At 44.6% G+C, this 23,064-nt stretch overlaps 1 protein-coding gene across 1 annotated transcript; it reads left to right on the forward strand.

The window, feature by feature from the left end:
• Positions 1-22: 22 nt before the first annotated feature.
• FBXO21 (F-box protein 21) lies at positions 23-19,880 on the forward strand. Its single transcript, XM_056335288.1, has 12 exons — positions 23-271; positions 3,105-3,240; positions 4,950-5,044; positions 7,089-7,210; positions 9,019-9,165; positions 10,029-10,162; positions 10,399-10,535; positions 11,352-11,528; positions 12,313-12,445; positions 15,032-15,222; positions 16,202-16,359; positions 19,227-19,880. The coding sequence occupies exons 1-12, from the start codon at positions 30-32 to the stop codon at positions 19,403-19,405; spliced, it is 1,851 nt and encodes a 616-aa protein (XP_056191263.1). The 5' UTR covers positions 23-29; the 3' UTR covers positions 19,406-19,880.
• Positions 19,881-23,064: the final 3,184 nt, after the last annotated feature.

Here is a 23,064-nt window from a genome sequence, read left to right on the forward strand (position 1 = left end):
CGGGGGGGCCGCCCAGGTAAACATCCAAGATGGCGGCGGCGGCGGAGAGCCCGGGCCCGGCGGCGGCGGGGCCGGGGGGGCCGCGGGGCACGGCGGAGGCCGACGCCGACGGGATGGGCCTGACAGACCTGCCGGGCGAGCTGCTGGAGCTGATCCTCTGCTGCGACGTGCTGGGAGCCGCCGACATCGGGCGGGTGTCGTGCACCTGCCGCCGGCTGCGTGAGGCGTGCCAGCCCCGCGGCAAGGTGTGGCGGGAGCGCTTCCGCCTCAGGTGGGCACGGCACGGCCCGGCACTGCCCGCCGCGGGGCTGCGCTGTCCTGGATGCGGCTGGGCGAGGGAGGGCGGGGGGTGCCCGCGCGTCTCTTCAGCGCCCGGCGGGCCCCGGAGCCGGGCGGGCCCCGTCAGCGCAGGCCGGGCCCTGTCAGCCAGGCCGGGCCCCGCCCGCAGGGTTCGGCGGGCACCGGGACGGTGCCTTCGGTCCCCCTGGGCCTGGGAGGGCATGGGTGCTCCTGGTGGAATTGCACACACACATACACACGCCGCTGCTCGATCCCTGTCGCTCTTCCCGGCTCCACAAGGTGCATGCTGAACTCCTCATGGGCTGAACGAGCCCTCTGCTGTCTAACGGGTGAGATGCGGGTGGCCTTCCCGAGCAGGGGTGGCGGGACTGTTGTAAGGCTGCTTCTCCAAAATCACATTGGGTCGGAGCAGGCTGAGCTTGCCACTTGCTCAGAGGAGATCCATCTCTGCAGCCCCTTGCTTGGAGATCGGTCTTTGCAGTCCTTTCCACAGCTGGGCTCTTGGATTACCTGCAGTCAGCACTGGGATCCAGCCTGGGGTCTGGCAGTGGTAGGGCCACATGCACACCACAGTTATAGATTGGCCTCCCTGGCCCCTCTAGCCACTCCCAGAACGATTGCCGAGACTTGTCCTGATGCAGGCCTAATGCTCTACAGCAAGGAGGGATGTTTACTTGTGCTTTTGGGAGAGCTGGTTTCACAGAAGGCAAAATCCTTTGGATTGACTTTTGCTCCTTTCGAGTGTAGTTTCCCCCAAAGGCAGTCACAGGCTACCTGATGAGGGCATAGCTGTGTTGCAATCAGTGCGACTATTAACACTTTAAGTGGGAATAAAGGATAAGCATTGTATCATTTATGCTACACTGGTTTCAGCAGTGTAGAAGCACCACTCCTTCACTGGCGCCGCCAACCTATCTAGAATAGAGCATGCTTGTCAGCTACCTAGATTTGTCTGCATTTTGGTACAGAGAAAGTAGCAATATTGCCTTCTCTTAATTGCCAGTTGGCTTCTGAAATTTAGTGTAGCTCAAATGAGAGGATTATTTTCTCTTCATGGGTGAAAAAGGCTACTGAACAATTACAGCTTCCCCAATTCACTGAGCTGTGGCTTTGGGTGGCCGGCCAGATACCTTCACCAGTTCAGTGGCTCTAATTTCTGAAGCAAACCTGAAAGTATAAAAATGGTTGAGATCCAACAGCTGAAATTGAATGTGGTGGGTGATTAGCACATGCTGCTGTCCTCCTCTGTCTTTGATAATAGAACTTTTGGCAGGTGTTTGCACATTGACCTTGTTGTCTTGGCTGGATTCCATTGTGAGTAATTGCACTTTATCTTCCTAAAACTTTCAATATAATTTCAACCCAAGAAATTATTCTTTCTCATCCTAAAATAAATTATTGTTATTACAATGTGGCTGCATTTCAGCCATAGATGAATGGCTAGGGATCCATCAGGAGAGAGGTTATTATGTAATGGGAAGTAAATTGGTTAGCCTTTGACTTTATTTTGTAGCTGCAATTGCAGTGTAGTTTTATTATTAACTGGTAGTAAAATATCTTCCATGTGTGAACAGACATAACTGCGCTTTGGTTAGTTGGTAATAGTTCTTATACAGAAGCAGTGATTTAAAAGTTTGGCTTTCTTTCTATAAAAGTAAAAATACATACATACATATATATATATATATATATACTTACACACACATTTATATAAAAGTGTGTATGTGTGTATATATAAAAACCTGAAAAGAATCTAAGGCAATCCATGTACTTGAAGTGTTTTGTAAAACCCAGTAATAACTGAAATAAATTAATAATTAACAGAAATAAATATCCCTCTAAATTACAAGATTTCTTTCTCTCAGCTTTCTTTCCCATGCTGCCCAAAATATTTCCATCTGCACTGCTTCTTCTTCGTGTTTCAAACACAAATGATCTTGGTGTCATGGGTATTGCTGCACTGGCAAGTATTTTCTTGCACAGGGCTGCGTTGTGGCAGCACATGCCCACTTTTATTAGAAAAGACACTACTGCTAATAGCCCCAAAAACATTACCTGAAGGTAGGTTTTCAGCTGAACCTTCAAATGCTTCTTGGTAAGATGTGCAGTGTGTTTAACTTCTGGATGTTTAGACTCAGTAAAGCGGTTACAGCTTTTTTTTTTTGTACAAGAATGAGGAGGGGGTGTTAAAATAGTTGTTTGTTGAATTAAAAATGAACTGCAGAAGCATTTAGCTGTCACAATTTGACTTCAGAATTCTTTTCCTCCGGTAGATGTTGCCACTGGCAAGGGCGATAGAGGGAGCTCTGTTTTGTGCATCATTTTAATTAGACCCACAAGGTAGTAGGAAGACCACAGGACAGTGAATTCTTATTATATTAGATGACAAGTTAGCTTACATGCAATACATTCTCAGAATGGCAAACTTCATTATGAAACTCTGCCTCTCCTCTGCTAATGTTTATCTTGCAAAGCTCTAAAGGAAATGGCAAAAGTGATTGGGGTATTTAGATATTGAAATACCTGGAATATGAACCTTTTGAAGGTTTCCTGTTGGCAGGCTTCAGGACAGCTTACTTTTAAATAACCACTAATATACAGATGAAATCAGTTGGATTTATGCTTTGATGCTTGAATCAGTCATTGGATTAATTTATACAATTACATTTGAAGTTGTACTGTGTCTTGGCAGTGCCTCAGCTCCTTAAGTCACGTGGTTACAATACACAGCATTTTACAGCTCTGAAGGTTCTCAGTGATGCTGAAATACTAATGAACCTGTTCACTTATGTCTTGTTGTGTAGGTGGCCATCGCTGCTGAAATACTATAGCAACACAGATGGTGTTAGCTGGCTTGAAGAGTACAAAGCACGGCACAACGCGGGTCTAGAAGCCCAGAGAATTGTAGCTTCCTTCTCAAAAAGGTTCTTTTCAGAACATGTAAGTCATCTTCTATATGTATGTGCAAGAGCCTAGCTACTTTTTTAGTACTTTTTACAAGTTTTTCTGTCTTATCTCTTCACATCTTTTCAACTATGCAGTCAGAAGCTTCATATTTCCTCGCTTTGTCTGAGAACACTAGGTCACCAGCCAAAAGGGGAGAGACAGTTCGAAGTCCAAAGGTCTGTAGAAGCCAGAGCGTGCTCTGCATGTCACATGCAGCTGCTGCAGCTTTAAAAGCTCTTTGCTCATTGCTGCATGTTCAGACCTGGCTCTGGGAACTTCTGAAGGACCAGTGGTTTTCTGACACACGTGGATTTATCTTCCTGCAGACCTTGTACAAGGGTATATTCTGTGGGTTGTCAGAAGTCATTTAAAAACAGGATCAAGGTGCAATAAGTTCACTGAATTGGAAAGTATATTAAGTTCTCTACCCAGCTGTGGCACCAAGATTCTTCTGTGTTCAATGTGAAAAAGATGAAAATGTAGTCAGTCTCTCGGAGAGATTTACTGGCATGTGGAATGACAGTTACTTCATTGCCTGTTTGCTTAGTTGATGGCTGTGGGTTTTGGCTAGCTGTACAATTTGGGTCAGCCTGATATTCTGTGAAATAGGCCTAAATGCTGCCTGTGACTTTGGCTGAATTAAAAAGTTCACACAAGAGTGACTAAATAGCCACGCCTCTGTGGCTCCTTTGCGCAAATATATTGTGGTCCAGTAAAGAATTCCCCTAAGACGTAGGAGACCCATGTTGAAATCCTGTTATCTAATTTCAAACAGGGGCTGGCATATATGTTTTCACCCCTGGAAAAAAAGGCTGTGGGGCCAGTAGGGTATTTGGAGATCTCTCTCAGATGTTCTTTTTGAACTGCTCTGCTGCCATTTCAGCAGATAGACATCTGACCATGGAGAAGTGTGTGTCAGGGCATTAACCGGGGGCAGAGGCTCCTGGGTTCCTACTGTTCTAATCACATATGCAAAGAATACTAAGAGAATATTCAGCAGTACCCAAAGGCCTAATAATGAGGATCATCTCCTGTGGGGCTAGAAACTGCAGCTTGATTGCTTGCCTAGAACTGAGGGGGAGAGACTTTCAACCCAGTTCTGTGAGATCCTGCTAAGATACAGTATGATGGGAATTGCTTTTTCCTTACTCTATTAGCCCATTTCCTATCCTGAAAAGCTTGAAAACAAGTAGATTTCTTGCAGTCCAACCAAAGTTTAAAAACGAATTCTGAATTCTGGAAGAAAATAGCGGTTCTGAATGTAGATACCTAAGTGACTGCTTCAACAAAAGAAGGCTCCTGCTCCTTCATTCCTTCCCGCGGGAGCAATCTTCTACACAAGGGAGCATATGTAGAGGTTCAGTTAACCACAGGTAAAAGTTGATTCCATCTTAAAATTACTTTCAGCTTGGGCCCAGCCTGCATAAGATCAGGTATCTTGGGCTCGTCCATACACCCACTGCAGGAGCTCCAAATGATGTAGTTACCTTAAATTGCTCTAGGGTGCTGCTGGGTCTTTTTAGTGGATCATTGTATTAAATCCTTGGAGTAGAGGCTATGAGTACTTGGTGAGCTGGACATTTTAAAGATCTTACATAAATTTAAAAAAATAGAACAAAATTGGTTTGGAGACTTATTATGAAATTACATTCTCCAGGAAAGAAGCTATTGTGCTCTGCATAATTCATTGTCTGGTTTGACAGGTCCCCTGTGACGGATTCAGTGACATTGAGACGCTTGGGTGCCCAAGTCATTTTTTTGAGGATGAGCTAATGTGTATCCTTAACATGGAAGGAAGGTAAGAAAGAAGGGTTAGAAATAGCACGGGTTTTTCCCCTTTCACTGGTTAAAGGGGAATAGTACTGTGGTGAATGCCTGAGCTTGTCCTTTTGTCACTCTTACAAAAAAACATCCTCAGGTTTACCAAGGCTGGAAAGTACTGCTGTCTGTTTGATTTCAGAACAGATTTAGTATTTCCAGAAGAAACCATGTAACCTATCCTACAAGGAGGTCCTCTGGCTTTGTGTTGCTGTTTGTTGCTTCTTTCCTTGCCAGTTCATGACATCTCTCAGGACATGTTCCATGTACCCTCTTCTCTGCAGTAGTTTTGGCTTAAGAAGTTCCCATCCTCATGTTCTTTTTTGCTGAACTGATTTGCAGGATGAGGCCACAGCACTGGAGGGAAGCGGGTATACTCAAGGAGTATTGCCGCCATGAATCCCTGTATCATGAAGCTTTTTTTTTCCTCATTGCTTTTCTTAGCTGTAGTAGGTTGATACAATTTTAGTCCCCAGATAAGCAACTGAGTTTAATTCAGTCTCTGCCAGATTTTCAATTCTGTAAATTAATTCAGGCAGTGAAATGCCAAGCAGGTAACTAAAACTTCTGTTTTCCATCTGCCTAGGTATTCTCATCACTGTGTTTAACAAAGAGCAAGATGAATAAGTCACTGCTTTACTTAGGGTTTTTCTGCTAGTGGCTTATAAACCATGATGATTTTGCTGTGATACAAAGCAGTGATAGATTGCTTGTAATGGAGTCTAATAGCCTTGATTAAAGGGACTGTTAGTAGAGCTTGAAAAAACATAACTGGAATGGCAATCATCTCATTTTTGCTTTTTCACATTTTATTACCTTCTCTATTTGAACTGGGACTAAATGTCTCTCATTTGACAACTGGTTAAAAAGCTTTTGAGCCTTTGCACTGGCCAAATGCCTCCCCATAAAGCAGAATTGATGCTAATTACACCCTGATTAAGCTGTAGTCATGGCCATTCAGGAGCATTAGGCGAAATCATTTCCCTGGAAGATATCCCAATAAAGCAGTTGTCCCTATTGAGCATCCCAATTTATTGGAAGAGGATAAAGTGTTATGAGATTTGATTGTTCTCCTGTCCAGTAGGATGGAGAGGGCTGATTTGACCTGCAGTCTGGAGGAGAGGAAATGTAAGCAAGTAAAGAGGCTTTTCTCTGAAGAAGGAAACTGGACTAGTGTTAAACATATGGCAAGGGCCAAGCCTGGGAATCAGTAGAATTCTCCCTTTGGGTTTTTTGGGGGCCAGGGCTTTGTGCCATTCAGAACGATTTGGTGTAAAAGTGCTCAGTGAGGCACTGGGTAATGCTTGCTTAGATGCATGTGACTTGAATGCCTCTGAGTTAGTCTGTCGTATTTCAAGTGACCTCTTCAGACCTTACCTGGATAGTAACAAGCTCTCTGTTGCTTCTTCTTGGGCACTCTGCCTTCTCTTGTTAATTTAGAAAGTGAGGGTGCTTTATTTTAAAAGCTGTAAGGTTTTGAATTGTGTGATCTACAGACCAACTGTCGATCTGTTCCTGTCTTTTCGGGGCAGCAGAGGTGTTTTTCCTCTGGGGATTTTTTTTTTTCCCTTCTGAATACTAATGGGCCTATATTCGTGTCCTTCATCAATTTCTTTTTAATGGTGAAAGGATACTTCAAGATTGATTCTGGAGGGACCTAGTCAGAGGGTAATGTTTTATGAATTAAATATAGGATTTAATTAGATGTTATTGAACTACTTTAATTGGGATCTGTATTGTTTCCCATGATACTGTGTCTTCTCAAAATTATGTATTGGTGATAGGATGAAAATTGGAGATGGTAGAAGCAATACTTTGCAAGTGTCTTATATTGTCTTTTTTTGATGATGACTTTCTTCTTAACATTTCCCTTTTTGGTTGACTCTTCACTTATAGTGGTGTTGTGAGACCTATTAAGAAAAGCAATAGTCTAACTGTAAACCTGTAGTCGCTGGAAAAAAATCAAGTGTTCATCCTTAAAATGCTTGTTTAGGCAATACTGCTTTTTGTATTTAAATCTGCAGGAAAGGTCTCACCTGGAAGTACTATGCAAAGAAAATTCTATACTTTCTACGGCAACAGAATATATTAAAAAACCTGAAGGAGTATCTTCAACGCCCGACTGATCGGCAGTCATTTTTGGAGGGTAAGTCTTTGGCAGAGATCCCATGTAGAGCACCTAATGACAGCTTTCTGTCGTTGTTTTACTTGGAAGGAGCCTTCCTTGCTTATATTCCAACTAGCCCTTGGACAACAACTCAGAATTAAGTCTGGGTTTTTGATGTACCTGAAATCCTTAAAGTCTTGCAGTAGTTACATAGTGTTGCATCAGAATGTCAGGATTACATTAGCTTCTGTCAGTGCTGTATGCTTGAATAATTGCCCATGGACAGATGAGCTGAAAAGCAATCCAGAAAATGTTAAAAGCACTTGCATTTGAATCTTAAACAACGTATTGAGGAACTCAGCAGTAGCTCAGTGTCCTAATTAGCTGACATTGCAGAAGCAGCCCATGGACTGAATACAGCCTAACAGACCAGCTGATCTGATTTCAAGTGAGCTCCCTACTATGTCCTTTCCCAGGAGCTTCTCAGGTAAGGGCAAGGAGCAAACTGCAGGCGGGGGCGGGGGGGGGGGGATTGTTGTTCAGCTTGCAGCCTGTGCGCTGTGGCATTCTTTCAAGAGCCATCTTGACTGCTGGACTGTTGAAGCTGTGCAGTGTAGAGCTGGGGAACGGGGATGGAAATCCACTCACATGGTGGGAAAGCACATGCACCTGATATGAAGAAAGAGGAGGTTTTTCTGCAATTCATGTCCTCAGTCTTGTGGATTACTGTCTTCTTCAAGCTTCCTATGGAGAAGATGGTCTATTGAACGGATTGAAGGCTGCTAGTGTCTGTAGAAGAGTCCCTTACTCTTGGTATATACCTCAATGTCATACAAAAGTCTCTAACACCAAAGCTGGTTCTTGTTAGTGGCAATAGACTTTGAATAAGGGACTGTGTTAGGGCAAGAAGGGAAAGCCAAAAGTGGCTTTTTCTGGAAACAGCCGAGACAGTTAATTGTGTGACTTAATCACGTGGGTCACAAATATATGCATTTGTCTGCCATAGAGGTGCTATTAGAGCACCAACAGGTAGTTTTTGTGAAGTTTCACCTGGTCAGCATGGAGCACACTTTGGGTGAGGGGGGAAGAAGGCATGGCTTGGGGCCCTGCTGTGATCCTTGAATACAGGCTGTGGACATGCTGATGAAGCAGTGTAGGAAATGTGAAGAGGTATGATCCATGCAAAATTCTTGCAAGTGAATACAGTTGATTCCAAAGGTTGAACAATATGGAAGCTTTGGAAAGAGCAGTGGTGACAGGATGGCAAGGAGAAAAATCTGAGAAAGGGCTATTATTTCTTCTGCAGAAGTTTGACAGATGGGTAGAAGGAGAATGAAAATTTGTTTTGTTATAGTGAGTTTCTGACGTGAAGGTGGAGAGCAGGCATGGAAGAGAAAGATGAATGTAGCAGAAAGAGGGAACAATGAGCAAGAATGATAGCTAGGAAGGATATGGCAGGAAGAAATCAGAACTGAAGCAGAAGTGAAGCTGAGATTGTTTCATGCTCTGAATAAAAAACTGTAAGTTGGGAGGATGCCAGGTGATGCAGTGTGACTGGAGAGCTGGCTAGTTGAGCTGGGTCTAGCAGCATACCTGCTCAGTGTATGAATCTATTGCTTTTCATTTTAAGATGGTGGAGAGAGGAATACTGAATTTAATTGGTATTTATCATGCCATCTTATCGTTTGCGTTCTATGTGATAAATCCAATATATGACCACAAATTTCAAAAAGAAAGCTCTTGGGTTCTGCTGCAATTGCTTGCTGCATGCCTGCAATTTAAGAGTAGGTAAAACTAAGCAAAGAAAAAACTGAAGTCCTGTTTCTTATATAGTTTGTTTTTTTCAGGTGCTGTTTTAATTGATCAATACTGTAACCCACTGTCAGACATCTGCTTAAAAAGTGTCCAGGCACAGGTGGATGATATCACAGATAAAGTGCGCAAAGTCCTGCGGACGAAAAATCCAAGGCATCCCAGCTTGACTTCCAAGGCAGGTACTGTACAGAAGCATATGCTTTACTGCAGAGCATTTCTGCAATTCTAGATACAGGCAGACAAGGTGAAACAGCTGTTGAATTATTGCAGCTTAAAGAGCTGCTGTTCTTTATTCCCTGGCAAGCATATTCTGACATTTGCTTAAACCATCATTCAGGGAACAATGGTTTGTTCAGCCACAGGGACTCAGTAGCCCAGGGCTGTCAGTCCATCTGATGCTGTCTAAGGAAAAAGAATTGGGAGGGGAATTCTTCTCCTTCTTGTTTTTCTTCCCATTCATCCTTGGAGTCTTAAGTAGTCCTGATACCTAGTATCAGTAGCAGAGCTGTGGGACAGGGGATCAACCTCTTTTCCTCTGCAAGTCTCAGAAAGTCAGCAGCAATAGAAAAGGTATGTGCTTTAACATCTCCAAAGTTCAGGCAGCATCGTGCTCCTTGGTTTTTTATAAGCGCTATCTAACGTTTGCTGTCTTTGAAAGAGAGAGTGAACAGTCTGTCTCTATCTGTGCATTTGGTGTGGCCAAGCTGGGACCCTCCAGCTGTGAAAGCACACTTCCCATGCCTGGGCAGTGTGACAGGTCCAGCTGCAGTGCTGTGGTTAGGATCCAGTCCTCCAGCCGCAGGAGGAAGTGAGGCATCGCTATTGCACAGCTGAGGTGCAGGGCAGTCCACCGAGACAGGCCAGATTGTGAGCAGAGTGCTAAGGTATGCTGCGGTCAACTCCAGCCAGTGTCTTGACTATCTGAATTGAGATGAATCTCTTGTGTTTGTAGTCCATATGGAGAATTTGGGTATAAGGTTCATTGCATAAAGGTTAAGTATATTTGTTTTCTTAGTCTGTATTTCATTGTATGTGTTTTTAGGAGAAGTCCTGATTCCAGAAGTGGAGCTTCAGCGGCAGGTACTTGATGCTATGAATTGTGTCCTCTATGAGCAGTTAAAATACAAAGGAAATGAGCTGGATTACTATAACTCCCTGAATTCGTACATTCACCAGGTACGTGTATGTTAGGCAAAAAATGGGAGGCTGCAAGGCTTGAGACATTCTGTTAGTGGTGTTTTATTTGTCCAAATGTAGTCAGACAAATAATTCTCTGAAGAACAACTTGCTGTCTTGTCATCTTTTGGTGCATATTCTCTCAAGTTGGTGTATTTAAATTTGTGGAATCAAACCATGAGGTTTTGTATTTTTCTTAATATCCCCCATGTTTTTATCACATTTTTATCCCCCAGGTTTTGATCCGCCGGACAGGAATTCCCATCAGTTTGTCTGTGCTTTATTTAACAATTGCCAGGCAGCTGGGAGTCAAACTTGAGCCAGTTAACTTTCCTAGCCATTTTCTACTGCGATGGTGTCAAGGAAAAGAAGGGTAAGTGGCCTGCTGAATTTTGAAGTTGTGTCTGCAGTAATAACAGAAAACATTTACAGCTCCAGACCTATACCAGGATGTTTAATTATTTTCCATCTGTCATTATAACCTACACAGAGGAAAAGATCACACCTAAAAAAGTTTTCCCAGAGCTCAGCTCTGCTGATGAGGAATGGGAACAGGTTTCCTGAGTGTGAAATAATAGTCACCATGAGGTAATGTTTCTCTTACTTAAGAAAATTACAAAAAAAATGACAAGAAATAAAAAGGGTGCTCATTTCACTTAACCTTTCATACAGAGCAGTTGCTAGAGGCCGCTGCTGCTGTTCTGGGCACTCATTTAATTCTGAGTCAGTGCAGAATACGTCTTTGAACCAGATCATGATCAATTTACAGAAATCTGTATTTTGTGAGTGATATCAGCAGTCCAATTCAGAGCATTGATTTTTGTCTATATATACCCCTTTTGGCACTAGGCTTCAGGCACCATGTGTGTGGGCTCACTTTCCAGTGCAGTGTCATAATATTATCTAGCAACAGATACAGCAAACCTGAAAATATGTGAAGGAAGGAACTGGCATTGTGGAGTGAAATGTAGCTTTAGTTTCTCTGTCTTTTCCTGTATAAGTTTATCTGAAGAAGCAGCTAGGAGGAGAGAGAAGGTACCAGGTGATCTTTTCTTAGGAGGGAGCTGAGGTGTGAATGACAGTAGTCTTGCAAACAAGCTTGAAAGGGTTGAGGGAAGAACAGAAATAGGTAATCCTGCTTTACCGTGAGACCCATCATCACAATTTCGTTTCCTTGTTGTTTTATTAGAAGCACAGATATTTTTGACTACACCTACATTGATGCCTTTGGGAAGGGGAAGCAGCTCACTGTGAAGGAGTGTGAGTACCTTATTGGCCACCATGTGACAGAGGAGTTCTATGGAGTGGTGACTTCAAAAGAGGTCTTGCAGCGTATGGTGGGAAATCTCTTAAACCTTGGCAAGCGGTGAGTTGAGGATCGTCTGGCCAGTAAAGCCTATGGAAAAAAGGGCCCAAAATATACTGTCTGCATATCCGATATGGCTTCTTCACAGTATTCGAGTGAGTGCTTTAAAAAGGTGTCAGTCACTCCAGGGGATCTTGAAAATTCTGTATGTCACATTGCATTGTCTATTTCCTTGTAGTCACCTGCAGCAGTATTGTGTGGAAACAAGAATATTTACTAAAACTAGTTTCCCTCAAGAAAATAGACAGATGATTTTTTTTCTTTGTGAAAAGCTGATAGGGACTGTCCACCATTCCCTTAAGAGCAGACTTCGTTACGATCTGGTAAGCACAACCCGCATGCTCAGATGAGCAGTTTCAAGGGTATTGTTGGTTTGTGGAACATCTGGTTTTATTTTCAAATGCCCCGGTAATCACTTTTGCAAGTAGCCATAGACAGAAATGCTAAAGTGAAAGAATTGCTTTAGGTGTAAGTAAGCTAGGGGAGCAAAAGCAAGTTTCACAAGGAAATGGCTTGGAAAGTGAATTCTCTTATGTAGGATGATTTGGCTGCGTAGAATACCAGTGAAGTGGGAGGGTAGAGTCCAATCATCAGTTGTGTAGCATTTTTCCTTCTGAGGAGGCTGTTGGATGTGATGAGTGACAGTTGGTGCCAGAGTCACTCTTATTGAATGAGCATGCCTGTTCCTGTAGCATCATTTTTGGTGCCTATCCCTGTACATCGGAGTACTGGGGATAAGGGTTGAAGAGCTAGCCTTACAATTGAGTTTCTTTTTTGCTGGCAGAGAAAGCACTGATCAGTCTTACCAACTCTTGAGAGACTCGTTGGATCTATACCTGGCCATGTATCCGGACAATGTGCAGCATCTAATGCTCCAGGCTAGGTTATACTTCCACCTGGGAATCTGGCCAGAAAAGGTACCTCGCCACTCGGTCATATGTTTTCTGATAGGCTAAACGCTGTTAACAGTAGTCTATTGATTTTTGGACTACGTCAGCTTGTGTTACAGTCTGCCACAAGTTGTTTTGGTAATAAATGCAATTGAATGAGTTACCACATTTCAGAGAATCAATTTCTACTATATGAAGCAGGGAAGAGGATGATCCTTGTTTGCTTGCCCTGGGGGGAGTCTTGTGAGCAGCCCTGAGTCTGAGTCATAATTTATGATTTACTGCCCAAGTCTGACAGCTTGTCTTGCAACTAATACGGTGGACTTCTAGCTGTAAGTGCATTCTCGTTGGTTTATGCCTGGATTGTGGTAGTGGTGGTAAAACTCTTGCTGGATTCGTGTAAAAGGAACAATTACCTTATCAGAAAACCTGTGGGAAGTTATCTTTTATAAATATAACCAAAGCTGTTCTCTGAAACCTTAGCCACACAGTCAGTGGCTCTTAGGAAAAAGCAGTTTAATATTCCTGTCCTTGGGATTCTTTTTTAATGTCACCGTTAGCATGCCAACTTGAGTCAGGCTATCTTCTGAATGTGGGTGCCAAGAAGGTGCCAAGACTTACAAGTTGTCTAAGTTGTCTGCATCATCCCTGTCTGTCACTGAAAATCAGGGGAAGGCGCAGGGAAGAAGCAGGATTTAATCCAAAAAAGTATTATTTCTTTAGTGTGTCACTAAAGCAAAGAGGTGTTCCCTAGTCAGAGTTTCTTGTGCTACTTTAATGAAGCTCACACACTTGGGCAATGTCTGTGCACGTTTCCAAATGTGAGGTTTGGGTGAGGGGGCAGAAGTATTGGCTGGACTACTGCGCAGAAGGTGAAGCTGTTTCCACCAATATAACTGAAACGAAGGACTGCTGGAGAAGCTGACTTTCTTTTGAAGAACAAACTGTGCTAAGCTTGCTGTTCCTTCTTAATGGCAGCAAGTTTTAGAGTCACCACAGGAAAAACAGCACAAACTAAGAAACTGTGTATGAGGGGGACTCGTTGAGCTGAAAAGGCAACTGTACGTAAATAGGGGACAGCTAAGTGAAACACTGAAAGATGTTCCCCTTTCTGGCACTCAGCAATGTGTTTGTAAAGCACCAGGGCTTTACATACTGCTGCCCCTCAGAACAAGCAATACAACCCCATGGCTGAGTTTTACGTGTAGTTTTTCTGCACCACAATGCCAGAAGCAATGAAAATACGTAAATTTTTACTTTTTAGTATTGCATCCTCATATACATCCAGTCGTTCCAGACTAGCGGGTGGAATCGTAGCTAGCCAGGGAGAATGTATGCCTGACAGAAGGTACCAGATTTAATAGAGGTCTGCCAGATTTATGGAAAGTGGTACAAAATCTTAAAAGGTGAGCAGAGCTACACAGAACATTGTCCTAAATATTTGCAAATAATAGTAAATGAAATTGCCAGGAATCTGGTAGCTGTGGTGACTGTGCTAGGCTTTCCCCTTTCAGTAGGATTTTTCACGTCCTTCTTAAGATGCCAGCCAGAGAATTAAGTTGGCCAAGAAACCTGAACTATGCTTTTTCCTCTCATACCTAATTACTCACCTGTTCTTTTTCTCAATTTATTTTCTTCACCTCTTGGCTGATGTTCATGCCTAATAGCCTGAGATTTCTATTCTGCTGCTACTCTGAACTTAGAGTGACCAAAACTTCCAGCGTGTGATCAATCCTTTTGGCAGGTGCTAAAGTGTGTTGAATTTTGGAACTGTGGCAGCACTTGAGGTTATTTGATGTTGGGACAAATGTATCCGTCTTTTCCCAACCTATTCAGACAACAATTTTGTAAGAGCAAGAAGGTGGGAGGGGAAAAAAAAAAAAGTAGAACTTGCATTGCCTGCCTCTGACAAACTTGTTGGCAGATGCTCTGATAGTGTGCCAGAGGGTATTGGTAGTCTGGTATTCTGGAACTACAGGGTTTGCTGCTTTGAGAGCACTTTTAAAGTTAGTGTCCTTTAGTCATCCTTAGGCAAGCAGCTTCCCTTTCTCTTGTTCACTATTGCATGGTATAGCATCATAGAGGTTATTTGCATTTTCTTCTGTGCTGCCCTATTTTTCCTCTGCCAGGCTCCCACAGACATGCTGAGGAATTCTTACTAAAATGTTTGTTCTCAAATACAGCAGAAGTCATCGGGTATCTCTTCACAGCAGTAGTTTGGGACACTAGCAACAGTATTAACATTTCAGAAACCATTCAGAAAATGGTCTCATCAGTTCCCTGTGGTCACAAAATGCAATACAATTAGCTTGTGTGGCTTAGTTCTAAGGAGTTACTGTGCTCAACAGTGCCCTTCCTTGGAAGTAGGGAGATCTACAAATAGAGGAGAGGACTATTTGCAGTTTCTGCAGGCTAAGCAAGTATGAGGAACTCCTTAGGAGTATGCATCTAGAGCAAAGGTTCTCAGTCCTGTGTGGAAAACTCGTGTGGCAGACCTCTAGGCCTGGGCCCTTAGACCCAGCCCACTGGAGAAATATATCTGTATGTCTTTGTAAGAGTTGGGCTGCTGTAGAGACTTGCTCTGAATCTGTCTTTTTGTTTTGGTTGCTGAAGGTTCTGGACATCTTGCAGCATATTCAGGCTTTGGACCCATCCCAGCATGGGGCTGTGGGGTACTTGGTTCAACATACCCTAGAGCATATTGAGCGCCGGAAGGAGGAGGTGGGACCTGAGGTGAAGCACCGTTCAGATGAGAAGCACAAAGAGGTCTGCTTTTCAATCGGGCTGATTATGAAACACAAGAGGTGAGCTCTTCAAAACGTTGCCCACATTAGAAGGCTGTACTCTAACGAGTGCACAAGTGTTTGTTCTGACAGTAATGAGACGTGGGTTTATCTGCCAAGGAGGTACTTGGAATGGAAAATGCCAGGCACCTTGCAGAAAAAAGGGAGCAGCTCTGTCTGTATTTGAGAGAGCAGGTGTATTCACTGCTGTTTGCTCGCAGAGAGGTTTGTGAGGTGACTTTTCTGAGTCATCATGTATCACACAGGTAAAATTTCCACAGCCCAGAGCTCTCAAGGAAACATCCGTGATCAGTTAGTGAGGGACCATGGAAGAGAATCAACTTCAAAAGAGATTGTAAGATTCTTAAGACAGCTTGTAGATCTTTCCCTGTGCTGTTATTACCCCCTCTTCCGGCATTGCGTAGAGGCTTTGTGTTCCTGTCTGTACTATGCCGGAATGACGATGCTAGCACTATGTTGCTTCGGCCACTCCTTTGGCTCAGCAAGACATCTGGAGCATATTTTAAGGGCATCAGCAGTGACAGTTATAATACCTCACGATTAATGGCATAAATATTCTGAAAATAATGATGGCTTTGTTTCTGGGAGTCGGTATTGGGATTACCCATGTCTGTGTGATGGGCACAGAAGTAATTGCACAACACAGTAGGATGGTGGGTTCCCTCCCTGTTTCTTGTTTCCTGTTCTCTCTGTTGCTGATTCCCAGTTGCTTTCCCATTCTCTTTTCTTGTTTGTGTTTGGTTTTCCTCTGTCCTCAGCTGTTTGTTTCTGTATATTTATCCTGTCACACCTAGTCATTTCCCCCCACCTCAAAATAAACACACCCTTTCTGAATTTATTTCCTCCCCCCGGCCCCTTGTTCCTCTCCACCTTGTGCCAGCTCGGAGGAGGATCCTATCCTGTTTGTGCTATATTTATTTGTCTGGAGGAAAAAGAGCTGGCTCTAGAAGTTTCAGTCTTTGGTGTGCAATTTTTTTAGATATGGCTATAACTGCGTGATTTATGGCTGGGATCCCGCCTGCATGATGGGGCATGAATGGATCCGGAATATGAACGTCCACAGCCTTCCACATGGCCCCCACCAGCCTTTCTACAATGTGCTAGTGGAAGATGGCTCTTGCAGATATGCTGCTCAAGGTGAGCAGGAGTCTCCTGTGTTTACTACCTTTAGACACGCATTAGGCGATGGGGATGCTTAAGTGTTTAACTCTTTGAAGTATGAAACATAAACTGTTAGTTAAGGTTGAGGTAGGAAGGAAAATGATCTTGAATCGCAGTCTGCTTTGCTCTCCATGAAATCAGTACTGCTAGGAATGAATGTGAAGGACCACGCTGATGTGATCTCCTCTTGCCCAAGAAGCATGTTTTGGACATGATTGGTTTTATGGTGTAAACTATTATTGTTGCTTTTGAAAGAAGTAATTCAGCTTTTGCTGAAGTCTGAAGTTCTGTCAGCAGCTCTTGCCCTTTGAAATTATGGCTGTGCTTTGGGCAGGACGTCGAAATAGGATCTAGTGAGGGAGCACACAGGCTTTGCTTGTCAGGGCATGGTTCTGAGCAGCTGTCATCAAGCGAAGATCCCAAAGAACACAGGTAGCATGACTTTTAGTGCCACCTCTAATAAGAATGGGACAAAAATTAATGTCTCTTTACAAGTGCAAAGAGGTTTAGAAATCTCTATTGACCGTTCTGTATGCAACATACCATAAGAAAGGGAATTCTTGTCTGATGGTCAGAATACGAGGGTAGAATACAGGAAGAAGTGTCAACTGAGGTGAAAAAAAAAAAAAGAAAAATACATCTGTAACTGTACATTGTAAACGGACTCTTTCTTTGCCTCATGTTTGTTCTTCTCCGTGTGATAACAGAGGCATCCCATCCAGCTGGCAAAGCAGCTGCACAGCCTGAGTGTATTTTGCTAAAAGATGTGGAAGCTGCTGGAGGGGAAATGCTGGGAAAAATGCAGTTCAGCTCTTTATTGGGGGGGTGCTCCCTAGCACATTCTGTCCCATACATGTGAGCAAGAGATGGCTTTACAGGAGGGGACACTCCTGCCTTTGTAGGTTTAAAGAGCAGGTGTTTCTCACTGTCCTGAGGGTTACTTTATATTCAGCAGTCCAAAAAGATGAAGTGGGGACTGGGAATATTGCAGCCCGGCCTTATGGCTTGTATTAGGCAGTACTTGACCTCTCAGAGAGTCTTAAAAACCAAAAATTCTTATGTGCCGTGGGTTGATAATAAAACACACATCTCAGTGAAAACTAATCAGATAATTGTCCACAGTGCTTCTGGGGTTGAGTGATCTTTGTATATTTTGTCTAGTTGTTTATAAACAAGTGTAACGCTGGCTGGTTCCAGAGTACAGCGTATTTTAGCTAAGCTGTAGGTTGACACTGTCGTCTCTGTGGGATCCGAGTTTTTTGATATTGCTAGGGAAAATTTGAAGGGTTTGTTCTTGCTTGCTGGTATCTTGCTGCCTGGCTGTTGAGTATTTTCTCTAAAATACATCCTCAGATCATTTAGGAAGGGACTAGTTCACAACTTACTGACCTGACTTTGGGAAGGGGATGATAGTTTTTTACCAAAAGAATCTTAAGCACATGTGCATGCGGAGTTTTATCTAACCAGCTCAGAAATAACACCAATACAAGCTTATTATAGGTAATTGTACCTCAGTTTGACCCCTTCCTGCAAATTTGCAGGTTGAGCTGCAGCTAATTCCAAAACACCTGTCTCATACAGTGAGTTTAGTGTCTACCTGTCCACTCTTGCCTGTCTTTTGTTTGCTTTGTGGCAGCACAGGCCAGGTATCTGTGGCTCAGAACTGCTAGTCAGCACGTTTCTCAGGCTCCCCACCTAGTGCCGAACTTGATTGTCTCAGTCTCTTCCCCCCGCCAGCTTCTGTTTTGTCACTGTGTTTTCGCCTTTGTACACAGCTCACTGCTCAGCCATGCTTTTGCAGAGGATATCGGAGTGTAAATTGTTTTCCGCAGTGGTGCAGTGTGTACTTTGCAAACCCATAGGACTGCAGCAGCCCACTGAGATACAGAAAGCTCTTGTGCTTTTGGCTGCACATGCTGGCATAGAGTAGCTTCAAAGAGCCTGTATGGATTAATATGACTTCTGTGTGCTCTGTAGTGAACTGAATAGTTTCAGAGACAGATGAATTCTCTGCATCCCATCTTATTCCTGCCCTGCCTTGCAGATAAGTCAGACTTTTGGACTTGGGCAGCTTTTGTTTTTACCTGTGTATCTGGTAGCGTGCGAGAAAAAATGACATCATTTGGGGACTGCTGCAGGGCACCTGTGCATGTGATTTACTGCTGGGCTGCCTCCCAGTCACGCTGCTTTATACAAACACTGCAGGAGCAAAGGGGCCCTCAGCTTGGGTCACCTTTGCATTTTAATGCCAGTGCTTCTGTGTTGTTTAACTCTTGTGCTTAATCAGGTTATCTTTTAGTACAAAGGAGGAAAGAGGAAATGGGGTGCTCTGGGAAAGGATCGGTGTGCTCTTCTTAAGGACTTTCTCTTAACTTTGGAGAGTTTGGATTTAGAAAAGTTGATCGTGCTGTGTGAGACGTGCTTGAAATGCAGGCTGGTGACTTGACGTGCTTGAAATGCAGGCTGGTGACTTAGAGTGAGAAAGCACTCTGCTCCTCTTCCAGGACAGCCTTGTGCAGTCAGCCTCACCTAGGAGCATTTGAGAAGGATCTCTCTAAGAAACTTATCTTCCATGGGCCTCGAGGCATCAGAGCTCAGTGCAGCAGCTTCTCCCTGCATTTGCAACCAAGACCTGTGACCAACAGTGGGAGCGGGTCAGCGTCCTGCTACTCTAACCTAATGTCGGGCAGTGTGGTCTCAGGCATAAAATGGTTTTCATGTCACTAGTAAACAGGGTCAGCGTCACTTAGGAGATAAGGCTCTGCGAGCAATCGTGCTGAAAGATTTAATCTTGTAGCAGGCTGTTTCGCGTGGTGATAACTGCTTCTTTCCTTCCCTGACAGAGAACCTGGAATACAACTCTGAGCCTCGGGAGATCCCTCACCCTGACATTGGCCGCTATTTTTCAGAGTTTACCGGCATTCACTACCTAGCAAATACCGAGCTAGAAATTCGGTACCCAGAGGATTTAGAGCTGACACGTGCCACAGTTCAGAAGATCTACAGCTCAGGCAAGGAGTGAGTGCAGAAGGCATCGTGAGGACAGAAGCAGCTGGAGTGTAGCTTTACCCTCTTTGCAAAACTTGCATGGAAGGCAAGTTCGGTGACGATCCTTTGGCTTAATGCATTGAAAACTGCATTGAACTTTGTAACTGGTGCTATAGCATCTTTCCGTTGCCTGCCTGCCCGTTCTGGCCCAAAGGCACAGGGAGACATTGGTAGTTGAGGCCAAGCTTAAGGATCTTGCAGGGACAGTCACGCAAGGAAGCGCATTGTCCTTTGGAAGGATTTGCGTATACTACTCATTCTGTGGTTGTCTTGCCTAGAAGGTCGACGCAGTGAGACCCCTGGTGTGGAATATGGAAGAACCCCCTCTTCCAGAGAAGGAGGTTGCTTGTCCTTGCAGTGTTGTGGGTTTTTTGTTTCGGTTGTGTTTTCGGGTTTTTTTAAATGTATATCTCATGCAAGTGATAGTTTTTAAAGTCTCTTACGTTTCACTGTTGTCTTCTCCAGTCTGAATTTTTGGTCAGATTTTGCTTCACCTCTGTAGTCTGATTGTTCATAGAGCTACTGTTCTGATTCTGAATATCCTGGCGGGCCTGGAAAAGAGCCCCAGCAACAAAACCAGCACCAGCTAGGCTTCTGGGGGTGGCAAGCGCAGCAGTAACACTGAGGTCCAGTTGGCCACCTTACTGATGATACAAACTCTCCTAATGCAGAAGATGAGCTCTGAGCCCTTTTCTGTGCCTGCTAAACACACCAGGTCTATGTTCTTACCTTGTTTTTTGGTCTGTTCATTGTGTATGTCCAAGGCAGGATCTGCGGCACAGCTGCGAGTGCTCCCAGGATGACTTTGAACCTCGTGGCACTGTTTCCTGGAAGCTTGGAGGTCAGTGCCAGAATGACTTTGATGTATGGGAAGCTTCCACTCGCTGCCATCTCAAATCTATAGGTATTTATGCAATACAGTGGGATCATGACTGGAAACTGGCCAACCCTGGAGTCAGCCAAACCACATATGGAAGAGATGTTAATTCCTGCAGCTTGAGGCTGCCTTCCTTTTTGCCAAAAGAGAACGGATTCTGGGGGAGTACGTACTCTGCTGTCCAAAAGGAAAAAGCTTTAGCAGCTAAAGGCACATGAATTTTAACATGACTTAAAGGCCCAGATAGAACCACTGCAGAAAAGATTTTCCTCTGGGTTCAGAGGTTAAGGGGGTGCAGAGTGACACAGTGTTTGTGTGTATGTGGACCCTGCATACCTTTGTGGTTTCTGAAGCAAACCTATAGACAAGCTACCGCCAGTGTCTCCTGTCACTGTCCAGTTGCAATGCAGTAGTTACGTCAGAGATGAGAATTAGGTACTGTGCCCTAATGTGTAGAGTTAGGTGGATGCTCTTAGTCTATTATAGCACTTCAGGTATCACAACGTGAAGTCACACAGCCCTCCTCTTAAAAGAATGCTTGAACTGCATGCCATCCTATTGAAATACTGAGCACTGATTAAATATGAGAAATAAATACTGAAAGCCCAGCACTTTTGCCAGCGGAGTGGTGGTGGTCTGCAGGAATGTTGGCGCTTTAGGAAGAAGAGCCCTGTGTGGTTAGTGCTGACGAATGGTCAAGGTGCTGTACTCCAGGCAGAACTATGTCTTTAAGGAAGTCTGTACTGAAATGAACTTGGAGGGAGGGAAGGAGGAAGGGGCTGAAGAATTTTTACAGAAGCGGAATAGATTCAACTGAAAGCAGGGTAGCAAATCATTAGGCAAAATCTTAAAATCTGTCTCGTGTTTTTGAGGGATGAAGTAGACTCCAACCCTTTCTGAGGGTTGAAAGCAGATGCTGAAAGATTCCTAGCCAAGATGCAAGGTTGGGAATGACACCGTTGAGTCAGAAGGTTTATGCTGGTAGCTGAGAACAGGCATGCATGAGCAGGGCTTGGGCTCCCCAGTCCCAGCCTCAGCTTTGATGGGGCTAGCACCACGACAGCATAGATACCAGTGAGTTCCCTGGGGCTTTATGATCCCCTCTGCCAAACGGGCAGCCTGTTGACACCTTGCTCCTCAAGTGCATCAAGAGAATTGCCACATACTGAGCTCACAGGAGTCCTCAGCAAGAGTTGCTGCCTGAATGCCAGGTAGAATTGTGCCATAAAAAAGCCACAGGAGTCAACAGAAAGCTGCCCAAAATTTCTCTGAAAACTGGTGCTGAACAATGTGTATCTAAACCACTTGAAAACATGCTGTGTACTTTTAAGAGAGGGTCCCAGAGTAGCCAGCAGAGCCCATTATAGCCACCTCTCTGGGGCCACTTATCTTTATACTCTGAAAAGAGTCTGCACAAGGAGGAAGTATGGAGCAACTCCTCAGGCGGTTCACACACGCTTTCCCCACCCACAGACTGGTTTTGCATGGGTGCAACAGGGGAGTGTATGTGCAATAGGGGACAGATGTACTGCAAGTGACTTGTGTACACGAGGCAAACCAGCCAGCCTTGTAACTAAAACCTCTCATCCGTTTGGAAAACATTTTGGAGAGGAACTGTGTCCTCAGACAGGTCTGCCTGCCCGCTTGGCTGTGCAGACCACGTCAGTGCATGGTTATGTGGGTGTCGGTGTCACCAGGAGCGCCGGCACAGCCTTGTACGTGTCAAATTTAGAAGAGACTGGAAGCATTTCAGTGGGCACTGTACAAACATCAGCAGTCTGATCTTGGGACTTCAGACAAAACCGAAGGAAATGGCGTGTAAAGGCCCCCCTTTTTGTTCCTGTTTGATCAGGCACTCCAGCTGCCTCGTCCGGTGTTCCTGCTGCTGCCTGTGGGGTGTTGCATGCTATGGGTTGAGTCTTTGGGCTTGGCCCAGGGGAATTCCCATGTAAGTATTTGCAGTTGTGGGAGACAGCCCAAGCATCCAGGCTGGCCAGGAAAAATGCAAAAAAGCCCTGCAATGATACCTCTGTGTCCCTGCGTGAGCAGCCTGTTGACATGCACACAGATTCGTCCAGGCTGAGCATCTAAGGCCCAGCGCAGCTGGGAAATGCCTCTTTGGGTTGATGGAGGTCACATAGGGTGTTTGCTCATGCCTCAGGTGGCTCTTCTGTCCCCCCGCCCCGCCTGGCAGCACAGGCATCTTTGCAGTCACCATTTTCCCAAGACGACAGCAGCGGATCCCAAAAGTTCCTTGTGGCTGTAATGTCTGGATCCCTGTGAATGTACATACGTTAAGGACAGTACATGTGCATACACATCGCAGTTTGTCCTGTTGTGTCTGTGCAGAGCTCACTCTCGAGAAGGGATGTTTTGCTTTCTGGAGAGGGCAGAATTGCAGCCCTTCCCCTGTCTGACCACCCACCTCTCACCTCCCCAAGCAGAAAGCCTGCCCAGGTTGCTCTGGTGGAGTACCAAAGTCCTGGTCCCGTGTCCCCTGGGGGCAGAGGGGTGACTTTCCCGCAGCTAATGCCATCTCCTCCCTTTTCTTAAGGCGCCATCAGCCATCTGTCCTGCGCACAGAACAGCCAGGGTGCTAGTGTGTTAAAATGGCTTTCTGGGGGTGAAGGAAAAAAAATACGGGTGGGTGGGAAGAGGAGGCTGGGAGGGGGCAAGAAGCAAGTAGTAATTGCTGTCTGCATCGTCGGGAAGACGGCACAGCACGCTGAGCAGCAGTCGTGGGCTGGTTTTGAGCT

The sequence above is a fragment of the Falco biarmicus genome, chromosome 1 (genome assembly GCF_023638135.1).
Source record: "Falco biarmicus isolate bFalBia1 chromosome 1, bFalBia1.pri, whole genome shotgun sequence".
NCBI lineage: Eukaryota > Metazoa > Chordata > Aves > Falconiformes > Falconidae > Falco > Falco biarmicus.

What these genes read in the sequence shown, in the direction of transcription:
- FBXO21 (XM_056335288.1), top strand. Translation starts at nt 30, where the DNA reads ATGGCGGCGGCGGCGGAGAGCCCGGGCCCGGCGGCGGCGGGGCCGGGG. An exon ending in TCGGCAGTCATTTTTGGAGG is followed by an intron (nt 7,211 to 9,018) that starts GTAAGTCTTTGG and finishes TGTTTTTTTCAG; the next exon opens with GTGCTGTTTTAATTGATCAA. An exon ending in TGGTGTCAAGGAAAAGAAGG is followed by an intron (nt 10,536 to 11,351) that starts GTAAGTGGCCTG and finishes TTGTTTTATTAG; the next exon opens with AAGCACAGATATTTTTGACT.